The 13,077-nt window shown below is 42.8% G+C and overlaps 1 protein-coding gene across 3 annotated transcripts in view; it reads left to right on the top strand.

Annotated features, from left to right (window-relative positions):
• Grb2 (growth factor receptor bound protein 2) overlaps positions 1-13,077 on the top strand; it is a 74,775-nt gene that overhangs the window by 51,690 nt on the left and 10,008 nt on the right. For all 3 annotated transcript variants that reach the window (XM_048365933.1, XM_048365931.1, XM_048365932.1), the window contains exon 3: positions 11,161-11,258. In XM_048365933.1, coding sequence (XP_048221890.1) covers positions 11,161-11,258 — 98 coding nt within the window. The remainder of the gene's footprint in view (positions 1-11,160; positions 11,259-13,077) is intronic.

The following is a 13,077-nucleotide window of genomic DNA, read 5'->3' as shown; positions in this document are numbered from 1 at the left end:
ATTTAGTTGACAGCAAGTTCAAGTTGAAGAGTCTGGCATGTTCCTTCCACTCACACTTCCACTGCACAGGCTGAGCAAAACTAATGCTGCAAACGGGATACAATCCACCTAATTCATACTCCCTTGGAAAGTCTTCCTTGCATTTTCCCTCCTGCGGTTAGATGATCTTCAGTATTTGGAACTCAGATATTTTCTGTTGAATTGAGGGTCACCGTGGCACCCATGACTGCCCCTCCTTGCCACCCACCTCCCTGGATTGCCCTGGTAGCTTGGCTGGACAGGACTTCTGGGAGGAGTGCATCCTCTGTCCACCTGACTCTGGCCTGTTGCTTTGGCTACACATTGCTTTTATCCAGTCACTGTGACTGTTGGATTTTTCAGATGTACAAGAGTTTTCCCTTAGTTGAAATTCCCTGATCTGTCTGTGTATGTGTGTCTTTCTGCTCCTCTCCTTTTTTCTCCAGACTCCTGTAGTTGAAAATTTGACAGAATTATTCTGAGAACAGTCAGAATGGAAACTCTTTGTGCTACTTCAGTAGAAAGAGTTTATTTTGGGTATTGCCTATACATTTCACTGCCCCTAGTCACAGAAGTGTGAACTACCTTCCTGTTTTTTGTTTTTTTTTTTTTTAATTATCATGACCAACTTTTTTTCTCCAACACAGCTGAAATGGAGAGGTTGAGAGAGTTGGGTTTATTTTTTTGAGTGCTAAACTATTCATCAGAGAAAGAAAAATATCCTAGAATTTGGTCAGTCTTCCTAATTGTTTAACTTCCAGCATCTATGGACATCCTAAAGGAAGTCTTACATTTCAAAAGATCCATGCATGATTCTGGGTTCCTAATATAATTGTGTTCATAGCTGTTTTTCTCTCTTCTTCAAACTGCCATTCAATGGAAGAAGCAAAAATTCCAGGATCTTAAGCTGGTGCCAGTGGCTCACGCTTATAATCCTGGCTACTCGGGATGCTGAGGTCTGACCCTTTTTGCCTTGAGTTATTTTCACTCTGGTTTTAGAAAGTGTCTAAGTGAATGCAAATTGAGTTTCTGAACTGAAAATGTTTCAGGCAGTAACCAAAAAGGATTTGCTAAAGTCTGAGTGATTATGGTAAGCTAAGTAGAAAATAGTTATATATTTTAGAATCAGGACAAAAAAGGATATTAAGATAAACATTATTTTTTTTGCCAGTCCTGGGACTTGAACTCAAGCCCTGAGCACTGTCCCTGGCTTCTTTTTGCTCAAAGCTAGCACTCTACCTCTTGAGCCATAGCACCACTTCCGGCTTTTTCCTTTTATGTGGTGCTAAGGAATCAAACCCAGGGCTTTGTGCATACTAGGCAAGCACTCTGCCACTAGGCCATATTCCCAGCCCCAAGATAAACATTGTAACATCGAAGCCAGCCCTGGAAAGTCCATGAAACTCTTATCTCCAGTTGACCACCAAAAAGCCAGAGCTGTGGCTCAAGTGGTAGAACACTAGAACAAAAAAGCTCAGAGACAGTGCCCAGGCCCTGAGTTCAAGCCCTGGGACGTGTGTGTTTGTGTGTGTGTGCATTTACACACAGAGCAAACAAATAACGTTTTAAAAATCAATGATTTGGGACTGGGAATGTGGCTTAGTGGTGGAGTGCTTGCGTAGCATACATGAAACCCTGGGTTCCATTCCTCAGTACCACATAAACAGAAAAGGCTGAAAGTAGGGCTGTGACTCAAGTGGTAGAGTGCTAGCCTTGAGCGAAGAAAAGCTCAGGGACAGTGCTCAGGCCCCGAGTTCAAACCCCAGGACCAGCAAAACAAGAAAAAAATCAGAATCAGTGATTTACAACTTACAGATTGCCAAGAGAAATAGGGCTTTCTGGAAATACCCATTTCTGTCTCCCTTTCTCTATCATACTGGGGTTTAAACTCTTGGTAGGCCTCTAATCCTTTTTTGGCCTTAAGTTATGTTTCAAGTAGTCTTGTGTTTTGCCTTGGACTTATGACCCTACCCGCAGCCTCACGCAGAGCTGGGATTACCATTCCTAGCTAAATACTTCAAAGGGAGGTGGGTTTTTTGTGTGTGTGTTTTGTTTTGTTTTTGCCAGTCCTGAGGCTTGAATTCTGGGCCTAGACACTGTCCCTGAGCTTTTTGTTCAAGGCTAGCTTAGGTACATAGTGAGTTAGAAGCCAAATCAGAAAGATGTGTATATGCATGTGTGCGCACACATTTGCTGGTTCTGTGTTCCAACTCAAGGCCTTGTGTGCTCCCTTGGCAGAGCCACACCTCTACTTTTTTTTTTTTTTTTTTTTTTTTGCCAGTCCTGGCGCTTGAACTCAGGGCCTGGGAACTGTCCCTGACCACCTTTTGCTCAAGGCTAGCACTCTACCACTTGAGCTACAGCATTACTTCTGCCTTTTTCTGTTTATGTGGTACTGAGGAATTGAACCCAGGTTTTCATGCATGCTAGGCAAGTATTCTACCACTAAGCTACATTCCCAGCCCTACTCCATCTGGAGATAAGAGGCTCTTGGACTTTATTGCCCAGGCTGGCTTCAAACCAAGATCCTTAGATCTCACTCAGCCTTCTGAGTAGCTAGGATACTTCTAGGCATGAGTCACTGGCATCTGTCCGTATCAGGAGTTTTCAAACTTAATAAATGAATTTCATTTCTTCACAACTTAAATGGCCAGATTCATATTACCTTGCCTGATCCATACAGAATGGATGTCACCCAGCAGGGCAAACTGTTGCTCCTCTCTGTGCTAGGTAAGCAATTGGAGGCTTCCTTGGACCAGGAACCTTCACTGTCAACTACCTTTAAATTGGTTATTTCCTCATGAAAGATCATAATGAGCTAGGCGTGTACTCCTAGCACTTTGGAGATGGAGGCATGAGGGACTAGGAGTTCAAAGCCAATCTGAGCTACATAGTTGAGAGCCAGTCTCAAAATAAAAACTACATGAAAGTTCATAATGACGTATCTGCATTGTGGGTGTTTTTCATGGTTTGGCACATAGATAACAAGCAGCATAGCCAAGATGTTTCTCAGGCTGAACAAAACCTGTAACAGATGGAGGTGGTGATTGTAGAGTGCTTATTCAACGTGTTCGTAATAAATCACTGTGGCTCAAGACTGAGTCAGTGCCCATACTAGGAGGATGACAAACATTCTGGTAGTTTCTAATAGAATGTTGAGGAGAACTGAATTTAAATAGCTCTCTAGGACCGTTTCTCTTGCCAAGGCCCGTAGAGAGAGAGAGAGAGAGAGAGAGAGAGAGAGAGAGAGAGAGAGAGAGAGAGAGAGAGAGTATGTGTGTGTGTGTTTTCGTGTTTTCTCTTGAAATTATATGGTAGATTTCACTAGAATTCTTGACAATATTTCAGTATTGCCTCTTTGAGAATGATTGATGGATTTGTTGGTGCTCAGGCATCAAACTGGTTATTACCTGAGTCTTAGAAGGAATCTTGAAAAGTCACTGGCTTACATTGAATTTCTGTAATTCAGGGAGTTTCTGTGAATACACATTAAGAATTTTAAAATGTAGTTGTTCTTATCTTTGATGTACATGTACTCATATAAATTACCTTGTAAACAAATTACTTTGTAGATTGATAGAACTTTGAACAATTTTTCCTCATAGAAATGTGGAATGCTTGCAGCATTAGATTCTATTATTTATTTATTTTGCCAGTCCTGGGCTTTGGACTCAGGGCCTGAGCACTGTCCCTGGCTTCTTTTTGCTCAAGGCTAGCACTCTACCACTTGAGCCACAGCGCCACTTCTGGCCGTTTTCTATATATGTGGTGCTTGGGAATCGAACCCAGGGCTTCATGTATACGAGGCAAGCACTCTTGCCACTAGGCCATATTCCCAGCTCCTAATTTTTTTTTTTTTTTTTTTTTAAGGATCATGATTCTTTTTTTTTTTTTTTTTTTGGCCTGTCCCTGGCTTCTTCCCGCTCAAGGCTAGCACTCTGCCACTTGAGCCACAGCGCCGCTTCTGGCCGTTTTTTCTGTATATGTGGTGCTGGGGAACCGAACCTAGGGCCTCATGTATCCGAGGCAGGCACTCTTGCCACTAGGCTATATCCCCAGCCCTCTTTTTTTTTTTTTTTATCCACTTACAAATGAACTAAGTATGTTCAGGCAAGAAAATAATCCCCATTTATCAAAATACAACGTTTTTCAACACAGATACTTAGCATTTTTCTGTAATTGTATAGAAATATAGTTCTGTCTCTTTTTCTTGATATTATAAAGAGGAGTAAAATAGAATTGGCAATTGCAGGCCTTAAACTCTGCATTTAAAATCATTCTGAAGTAAGTATAGAAGTCTTTTATGCATGTGTTTTCAGAATAAAGAAGGAATCTAGGGGCTGGGCATATAGCCTAGTGGCAAGAGTGCCTGCCTCAGATACACGAGGCCCTAGGTTTGATTCCCCAGCACCACATATACAGAAAACGGCCAGAAGCGGCGCTGTGGCTCAAGTGGCAGAGTGTAGCCTTGAGCAGGAAGAAGCCAGGGACAGTGCTTAGGCCCTGAGTCCAAGGCCCAGGACTGGCCAAAAAAAAAAAAAAAAAAAAGAAGGAATCTAAGGCCTCTGTTAATGTGTACTGTTGGTGCCTGGGGACCACATTGCAGTAGAAACCTAATTTAGGGAAAGCCAACTCAGTCCTTCAGGATTCTGGTGGCACAGTCCTATAATACTACTTAGAAGACGGAGATCTGAGGGTCATGGTTTGAAGCCAGCTTAGGTAGAATATTCTATATATAATAGTCTATCCAATGAACCATAAGAAAAGCTGGGCTGGAAGTATGATTCAAGAGGTAAAGCCCTAGTAGAGAAAGCCAAGCAACAGTGTAAGTCCCTAAGTTCAAGCCCTGGTACCAACACACACAAAAGAATTTAGTCTACCAGTTATTGGTGCCTAATGCCTGTAATTCTAGCTACTCAGGAAACAGATCTAAAGATCACTGTTTGAAGCCAGCTCAGGCAGGGAAGTCCATGAGATTTTTTTTTTTTTTTTTTTTGCCACTCTTTGCTGGGGCTTGAATTCAGGGCCTGGGCACTGCCCCTGAACTTTTGTTCAAGCTAGCCTTCTACCACTTCCGACCTTTTCTGTGTATGTGGTACTGAGGAGTTGAACCCAGGAATTCATGCATGCTAGGCAAGCACTCTACCACTAAGACACATTCTCAGCCCCATGAGATTCTTATCTCTAGTTCACCACCAAAAAACTCAGGGACAGTGTCCAGGCCCTGAGTTCAAATCCCAGGACTGCATGTGTTCATGCTCTGTCTGTCCCTGCCTCTTTATTACACACACACACACACACACACACACACACCAGAATTGCCATATTTTTGTTAGTTCTAAGGTTGCTAATGTATAAAGACAGTAAGAGTACTACAGTATACTATTGTACTTGTTATTACATTTTTGCATTTAATTCCCTTGGTATAGAATTTTATTGCCACTTTATACTCAGAGAAACCAAAACTTAAGCATGGCAGTTTGTCCAAGGTTGTCCACTATTGGTAAGATTGCAGCCTCTGGAATTCATCCTGGTTCCTGTCCTGGGGCTTCAACTCAGGGCCTGGGTTCTGTCCCTGAGCCTCTTTTTGCTCAACCACTTGAGCCACAGCGCCATTTCCAACTTTTTCTGAGTAGTTTTATTGGAGATAAGAAACTCACTGACTTTTCTGCCTGGGTTGGCTTTAAACTGCCTCAGAACTCAGCCTCCTGAGTCACTAGGATTACAGGTACGATCCACCAGCGCCCGGCTATATTATTTTTGTGCTATGTGGTACTGAGGAATGGAACCCAGGGCCTCCTGCATGCTAGGCAAGCACTCTGCCACTAAGCCACATTCCCTATCCTGGTGTTTGTCATTGGATTGGGTACATCCTGGGTGTAAGACTGCGTCTTTTTTTTTTTTTTAAGCAATACTGGAGTTTGAACTCAGTATCTCATAAGTGCTTGGCTTGTTCGCTCAGCTAGCACTCTACCACTGAAGCCACACCCCCTCCCAGTTTTTTGCTAATTATTTTGGAGGTGGAGTCTTGGGCTTTTCTGCCAGTCTGGCTTTGACCCTCAATCCCCCTGAGTAGCTGGGATTATAGACCTGAGCCACTAGCACCTGTCAACCTACATCTTTTATCATTGATTTTTTTTTTCTATGCTATTCAGGAACCTTTGAATTGGTGTTAGGGTAAATGGAAATCTTGTGTTGCCTTTAAAAGTGGACTCAGAGTAGGGATAGAGGGTAGAGCAGTGGGTGATACAATGTATCACAGTCTTTCATAATGTAACTTGTAGGCAGGGATAGGAGCTGGGAAACTGGGGGAAAGCAAAGGAAGGGGTGATATTGTCCAAAGGAAAGAGGAGTAGGAGGGGGAGAGGGAGGGGGGAGGGAGGAGGAAGAGGGAAAGAAGAAGAAATGTACTCATTACTTGACTTATGAAATGGTAAATCCCTATATAACACCTTAATAATAACAATAAAATTATATTTAATTAAAAAATCACTCTAATAGCGTAAAAAATCTCATAATGTAGAAGGGTTGAATATGGTGACAGTTTCATTTGTGGGAGTTAATTTTTTTTTCCCACAGAGTAGCAATTAATGGTATCATTGTGGGAGTTTGTGAAGTCTCATTATGTTATTTCTTTTGAGTGCTGTGGAGTTTGTATCTGAGGTGTGTCTGGCCTCAATTTTTTGTTATTTGTGAAATGAATTGTAATACTCATTTCTTTGAGGTCGTTCTTTTGAGTTGTACTGTCCAGAGAAAAGTTAATGTAGCATAACGGTGAGGTAGTTTTCCACAAACAGCACATCCACTTAAGCAGCACTGAGTCAAAAAATAAAACACAATCTACACTTTAAAACTCCCTTTGATAGCTGGGTGTTGGTGGCTCTTGCTTGTAATCCTAGCTACCCAGGAAGCTGAGGTCTGAGTATCTTGGTTTGAAAGGGCTGCAAAAAGTCCATGAGATTCTTTTATCTCCAATTAACCAGCAAAAAGCCAGAAATGGAGGTATAGCAAGTTCCTGTGGTTGACTGGAATACGCTACCTTTCCTGTAGAAAGCTCATATCTTTCTCATCTCGTAATGTTCTTTCTGAGTGGGCTAACATTTCCATAATCTCGTAACCAGTCTGCTTCCTTTATGCCCAAGTGCTTCACATAGTTACAAGAGAATGTGGGGATTGCAAAAAAAAAAAAAAAAAGTAGCTGTGAGGTAATAGCCAGAAGGCTTCCTTGGAACTTTCACAATGTGAGCTGTAGAACTCACCTGGGGTTGAGGAAGTGATGGATGCGCAGGTGGTATCTCCATCAGGAAGTGGTGGCAGAAGCAGCTTGCTCATTCTCAGATCAGCTGCAGACATTATTTGTGTGAGAGAGGCGCACTTCCATCTAGAACCTCAGTTCCAGTAGGCACAAACACTCACAAATGGCTCTGGTCACCTTCTTGCCTACTTCTAAAGCTCACTTATGTTGACTGGCATCTTTTGCTTGTTTGTATGTTTAAAGTTTCAAATAAAACTTAGTTTTTATGTTATTGTGAAAGCTTATGTGCCCATGGAGGGGTTAAGCCTGGTCTCTGACTCCCAGGATGGCCCAGGTCTAGCAGGTGTGTTCTTCCTCTACACCTTGCCTCCAACTGAGCCAGCTTCTTTCAGAATTGTGAAGAGCTGGGGCCATGGCCCAAGTGGTAGAGTGTCTACTTAGCATGTTTGAGTCCCTGAGTTCAGACCCTCAATACCAGCACAAAAAGCCAGGCACAGCAAAAAAGAACAACAGCTATTTGACCAAGGGGTTTCATAATAGAATCCCCAGTTAATCTAAATTGTAGTCATTTATTTTTATTTTATTTTTTTGCCCCAGTCCTGGTGGTTGAACTCTGCACCTAGGTGCTGTCCCTAAATTCTTTTGCCCAAGGCTAGTGCTCTACCACTTTGAGCCACAGCACCCCTTCCAGTTTTGAGTGATTAATCGGAGATAAGAGTCTCACAGGGGGCTGGGAATGTGGCTTAGTGGTAGAGTGCATGCATAAAGCCCTGGGTTCGATTCCTCAAAATCACATACACAGAAAAAGCCAGAAGTGGCGCTGTGGCTCAAGTGGTAGAGTGCTAGCCTGGAGGAAAAGGAAACAGGGACAGTGCTTAGGCCCAAGTTCAAGCCCCAGGGCTGGCACCAAAGGGTGATGGGCATTTAAAAAAAGAGGGAGGCATATTTTCTTGGCTCCTTGAGGAGACAAACATACTAAGGAGATTTTTGTCCATCTTGATGGCAATAAGAATTTACAGCCTTTGTAGCTCCTGGAATGCACAGAGTTGCCTTTCTTCTGCAAGGCTGTTGGTCACAAATGAAACAGGCCTTCTCTCGGTGATTCCCTTATTGCTTGTGCATGCACGTGTGCTAGTACCCCCGCTTGGATGCAGGGCCTTGCACTCTCCCCTTGCTCAGCTTTCTTGCTTATAGCAAACACTCTACCACTTTAGCCAGGGTCCCAGTTCTGGCTCTTTGCCTTTTCCTTCCTTCCCTCCTTCCCTTCTTTTCCTTCCTTCCACCCTTGCTTTTGAACTATAATCAGCTTCCTGAGTAGCTAGGATTACAGGCCCCAGCCACCAGCTCCTGGCTTAAACAACTTCTAAAGTAGCTCCTCCTCTTGATGAATGTAGAGGATGCTGTACTACAGGGCTAAACAGTGCAACAAGGAGTTTAGGAACCTTCTCCTTTTACCCAGCCTTTATCCTAGGTGTCCCTCTCTGAGCAACAAAAATGCCTTTCCACTGCACATACCAGTGATTTAAAAGAAAGTTTGAAAAGTATGCATGTGTTATATATGCATTTTTTTAATATGCATTATTTCCTGTCATCACCCTGCTTGTTGGTACATGAGACTCTGGAACATGTAGCTGCCAGGCTCACCAGTAGCTATTTTGAGCACTTAACATTCACAAATATGAATGGCTCTTGCGGCCCTGGGCATTGTCATGCACACATACACAGTTGTCATGCAACACTTTACACAGTGACTGTTACCAATGGCTGGGGCTGGCCAGCATCACAAATGAGCCTCAACAAATCTAGTTCCTTATACCGAGCCCCTGCCCAGAAGTGAGTGGGCCTAGAATAGTCATTCCTTCAGCTTAACTCTTTATTGGTTATCTGTCAGCCCATCTACCTTTTTTGTGTATGCCAGTCCCGAGGCTTGAACTCAGGACCTGGGCACTGTCCCTGAGCTTTTGTGTACAAGGCTAGCACTCTACCACTTGAACCATAGCCTCACTTCAACATTTTAGGTAGTTAATTGGAGACAAAAGTCTTGAGGGCTTTTCTGCCCAGGTTGGCTTTGAACCACATACTCAGATCCCAGCCTTCACTGAGTAGCTAGGATTATAGGTGTGAGCCACCATGCCCAGCTTCATCTACCCTTTTTAATGTATGTCAACTTTGAAATGTCATCAGTCTTTTAACTAAATTTGGCTATGAGAACAACATTTTTCAGCATCTCAAATAAATGTTTTTGTAAAGAATTTACCACCTTCGTTTTAGAAGAACTTTATTATATAATACAGGTTAGCTAGCTACCACTGGACTACTCAGCATTTCCTCTGCTCTCCATTTTAGGATTGTGCTCACATCTCAATTTTTTCTTTTTTCTTTTATTTTTTAAATTGGTCGTGGAGCTTCAACTTTGGACCTGGGCACTGTCCCTGAGTTCTTCAGCTCAAGGCTAGCACTCTACCACTTGAGCCATAGTACCACTTTCAGTTTTCTGGTGGTTAACTGGAGATAAGAGTCTCAAGGACTTTCCTGCCCATGCTGGCTTTGAACCTTGATCCTCAGATCTCATCCTCTTGAGTACTTAGGATTACAATCGTGAGCCACTGGCACCCGGCTTCTCTATTTTTCTTTTAACATAGCAACTTTATGACGTCTCCCTTGGCTTTTGTTTGAAGTATAGAATTCACAACATGACTCTTTTATTCTACCTAGTTCTTTTGTTCCTCTTATTTCTCTACAGATAAATCTGGTGGCCTGGCTTGTCCATGTACCTCAAAGGAGGTAGCATTGACAAATCTGTATATGACTTAGCTATATGAGGTCATTCATTTATAACCCTAGATAGCCATTTCATTTTTCTAGATCTGTTTTCAGATCTAAAGAATGCTGTGATTCAGTTTTAGGATCTCCATATCCTTCCCTAATTGTGCTTTGAAATTAGGTGTGTATTTAAGTAACCTGAACGCAGTGTGGCTCTTGAGGGTTAGAAGTGTGAATAGAACTTGCCATACTTAGTCATTAAAATAGTTTTCCCATACAAGGGCATGTGGCTATGCTCAAAAGAACCTCTTGGCTATGACCCATACTTGCAGTAACCTAGAGGAGGTATTGGGGAATCCCAGGATTGGTCTGTGCATTATGGAATCTCCCAGGAGGGCTAACAGCTGGCCTGCTTATTGCTACAGAACAGTACACCTCTCTCTCCCAGGGCACAGACTTGTTTCATGTGTCAGGCTCCCTTTGTTCTCCCTAATTTTCTTTCTTAAAAAAATACTAATCTGTGGGCTGGCAGTGTGGCTTGGTGGTAGAGTGCTTGTCTAGCATGCATGAAGCCATGGGTTCAATTCCTCGGTACCACATAAACAGAAAAATCCAAAAGTGGCACTGTGGCTCAAGTGGTAGAGTGCTAGCCTTGAGACAGAGAGGCTCAGGGACAGCACCTACGCCCTGAGTTCAAGCCCTAGGACCATCCACGTACACCCACCCCCCCCCCAAAAAAAAAAAAAAAAAAAAAACTAATCTTGGACCAGGGGGTATGGCTCAAGAGGGAGGCCTTGAGTTCAGTCCTCAGTACCACAAAAGAAAAAGAGAAACAACAAAATGACAAAAACGGAATCTATTATTTTTCCCTGTCATTCTTTTGCTTTCCTACTGAGTGTTTAATTCTAGGTGTTTAGGAGTCTGACCTTCTATTTCCAAAGACAATTTCTTTTCAATTTTCACATAGTTCTTACATAATAAACCAGTTATAAGGATTCTTATATCCACATAGCTAATAATGCTTCCAATAAGATCTTTCACAGACCTGTGAGACAGCACACTCTGGCTGCCCTTGGAAAATGGAAAAAGAAGATTGATTTTCCCCTCCTCTTATTTCATTTTAGGTTTTGAATGAAGAATGTGATCAGAACTGGTACAAGGCAGAGCTCAATGGGAAAGACGGCTTCATTCCCAAGAACTACATAGAAATGAAACCACATCCGTAAGTTGAGCTCCAGTGGTCTCCCAGGGAGGTGACCCACCAACCTGCTTGCTCTGAGTATAGTTTTTAAAATTGAAACCAGTGGAATGAGTGTCATACTATTTGTTCTGCCTTTCCAGAGAACGTAACCCAGCATATTGGGTTTTCTTTTTTGTTGTTGTTGTTGCCAGTCCTGGGGCTTGGACTCAGGGCCTGAGCACTGTCCCTGGCTTCATTTTGCTCAAGGCGAGCACTCTACCTCTTGAGCCACTTCTGGCCATTTTCTATATATGTGGTGCTGAGGAATCAAACCCAGGGCTTTGTGCGTGCTAGGCAAGCACTCTACCACTAAGCCACATTCCCAGCCCCATGTTGGCTTTTAATGCTAATTGTAGTACATAATGAGTACGATAGTAATGATGTGCCTTTTTTTTTTTTTTTCATAGTAGTGGGGATTGAACTTAGGGCCTCGTGCTTTCTAGGCTAAACAAACACTTTACCACTTAAACTACACTCCCAGTAATGGAAAGTTTTACACTTGATCTTAGCCAGAAGGTCAAAGCAATGGTATGCATTTTACATTAATAACTGTCAAAGACAAAACAATACTTTAGCAAGTCCATAACTGTTTTTTAATAAAGCTCTTGGGACCAGATGTGTTGCATAATTCATTTGCATTACTATGTGTAGCCACACCTCTAGCCGAACATTTTTTTTTTTTAAGCTAGCTAATTGAAATGGAGTCTTGTGGAGTTTTCTGATGGATTGTCCTTGAAACCCCGTCCTCCAGATTTCAGCCTCCTGAGTAGTAAGGATCGTAAGTGTGAGCCACCAGCACCTGACTCTACCTGTGTTGTTTCACTTATTCCTTTTTTTGCCTATCCCGGGGCTTGAATTAAGCCTGGGCGCTGTCCCTGAGCCTCTTTGTGCTCAAAGCTAGCATTCTACCAACCCTAACCACAGCGCCACTTCTGGCTTTTTCCGAGTAGTTTATTGTAGGTAAGAATCTCACAGACTTTTCTGCCCCAGATTGCTTGAAACCTTGATCCTCAGATCTCAGCTACCTGAGTAGCTAGGATTAGAGGTGTGAGCCACCAGCACCCACCCTCATCCCTGCAAGTAATATGCAACTGAGGATCAACAGGCAGCTTGCTCAGGTTACTAAAAGCTGACACAACTGGTGGCAAACCAGGAGCTTCAAGAAGCTGAATGGGAATTCCTTACAGCCTCTCGGTCTCCGGATTTGCTTTTACAAGGGTGTGTAGGGTTTTCCTAGAGACTCGTAGGAGGCACTGTGTTAGAGAAGCATTGGACAGTAGTTTCTAGGAGAGGGAGGACCTGTTGGATCAGACCACACATCCTCTTCTGTTTTCTTCATCTTCCAGATTATACACTTCCTCAAAGTGTGTCTCTATAAAGGATCAGATAGCAGAGATTTTAGGCTCTCCTGTCAAATATTACTTTTCCTATTTATGTAGGTAGGTTTTGGGGTTTTTTTCTTTTTTGGTACTGGGGATCAAACCCAGGATGTTGCACTTGCTAGGCAAGTGCTTTGCCACTGAGCTACATCCCAGCCCCTAGGTTTTTTGTTTTTTTTTTTAAAGCACCCATTGGGAGTGTGGCTGTAGCTCAGTGTAGTGTGCTTGCCCAGCATGCATGAATCCCTACCCAGTACTGAAATGAAAAGAAACACTTCTAATTCATCAGGTAGGTAGGTATATGTATTGCTGCCTATCTGTAATTCCAGCACTTACTCAGCAGAGACTATAGGATTGAGGCTAGCCTAGGCAAAGTGAGATCCTAGCTCAAAAACCAAAATGTAGCCAGTAATCCCAGCTAC

Source organism: Perognathus longimembris, chromosome 17, assembly GCF_023159225.1.
Source record: "Perognathus longimembris pacificus isolate PPM17 chromosome 17, ASM2315922v1, whole genome shotgun sequence".
Taxonomy (NCBI): domain Eukaryota; kingdom Metazoa; phylum Chordata; class Mammalia; order Rodentia; family Heteromyidae; genus Perognathus; species Perognathus longimembris.
The sequence above is the reverse complement of the archived record's forward strand: the minus strand, read 5'-3'. Positions and strand labels throughout refer to the sequence as shown.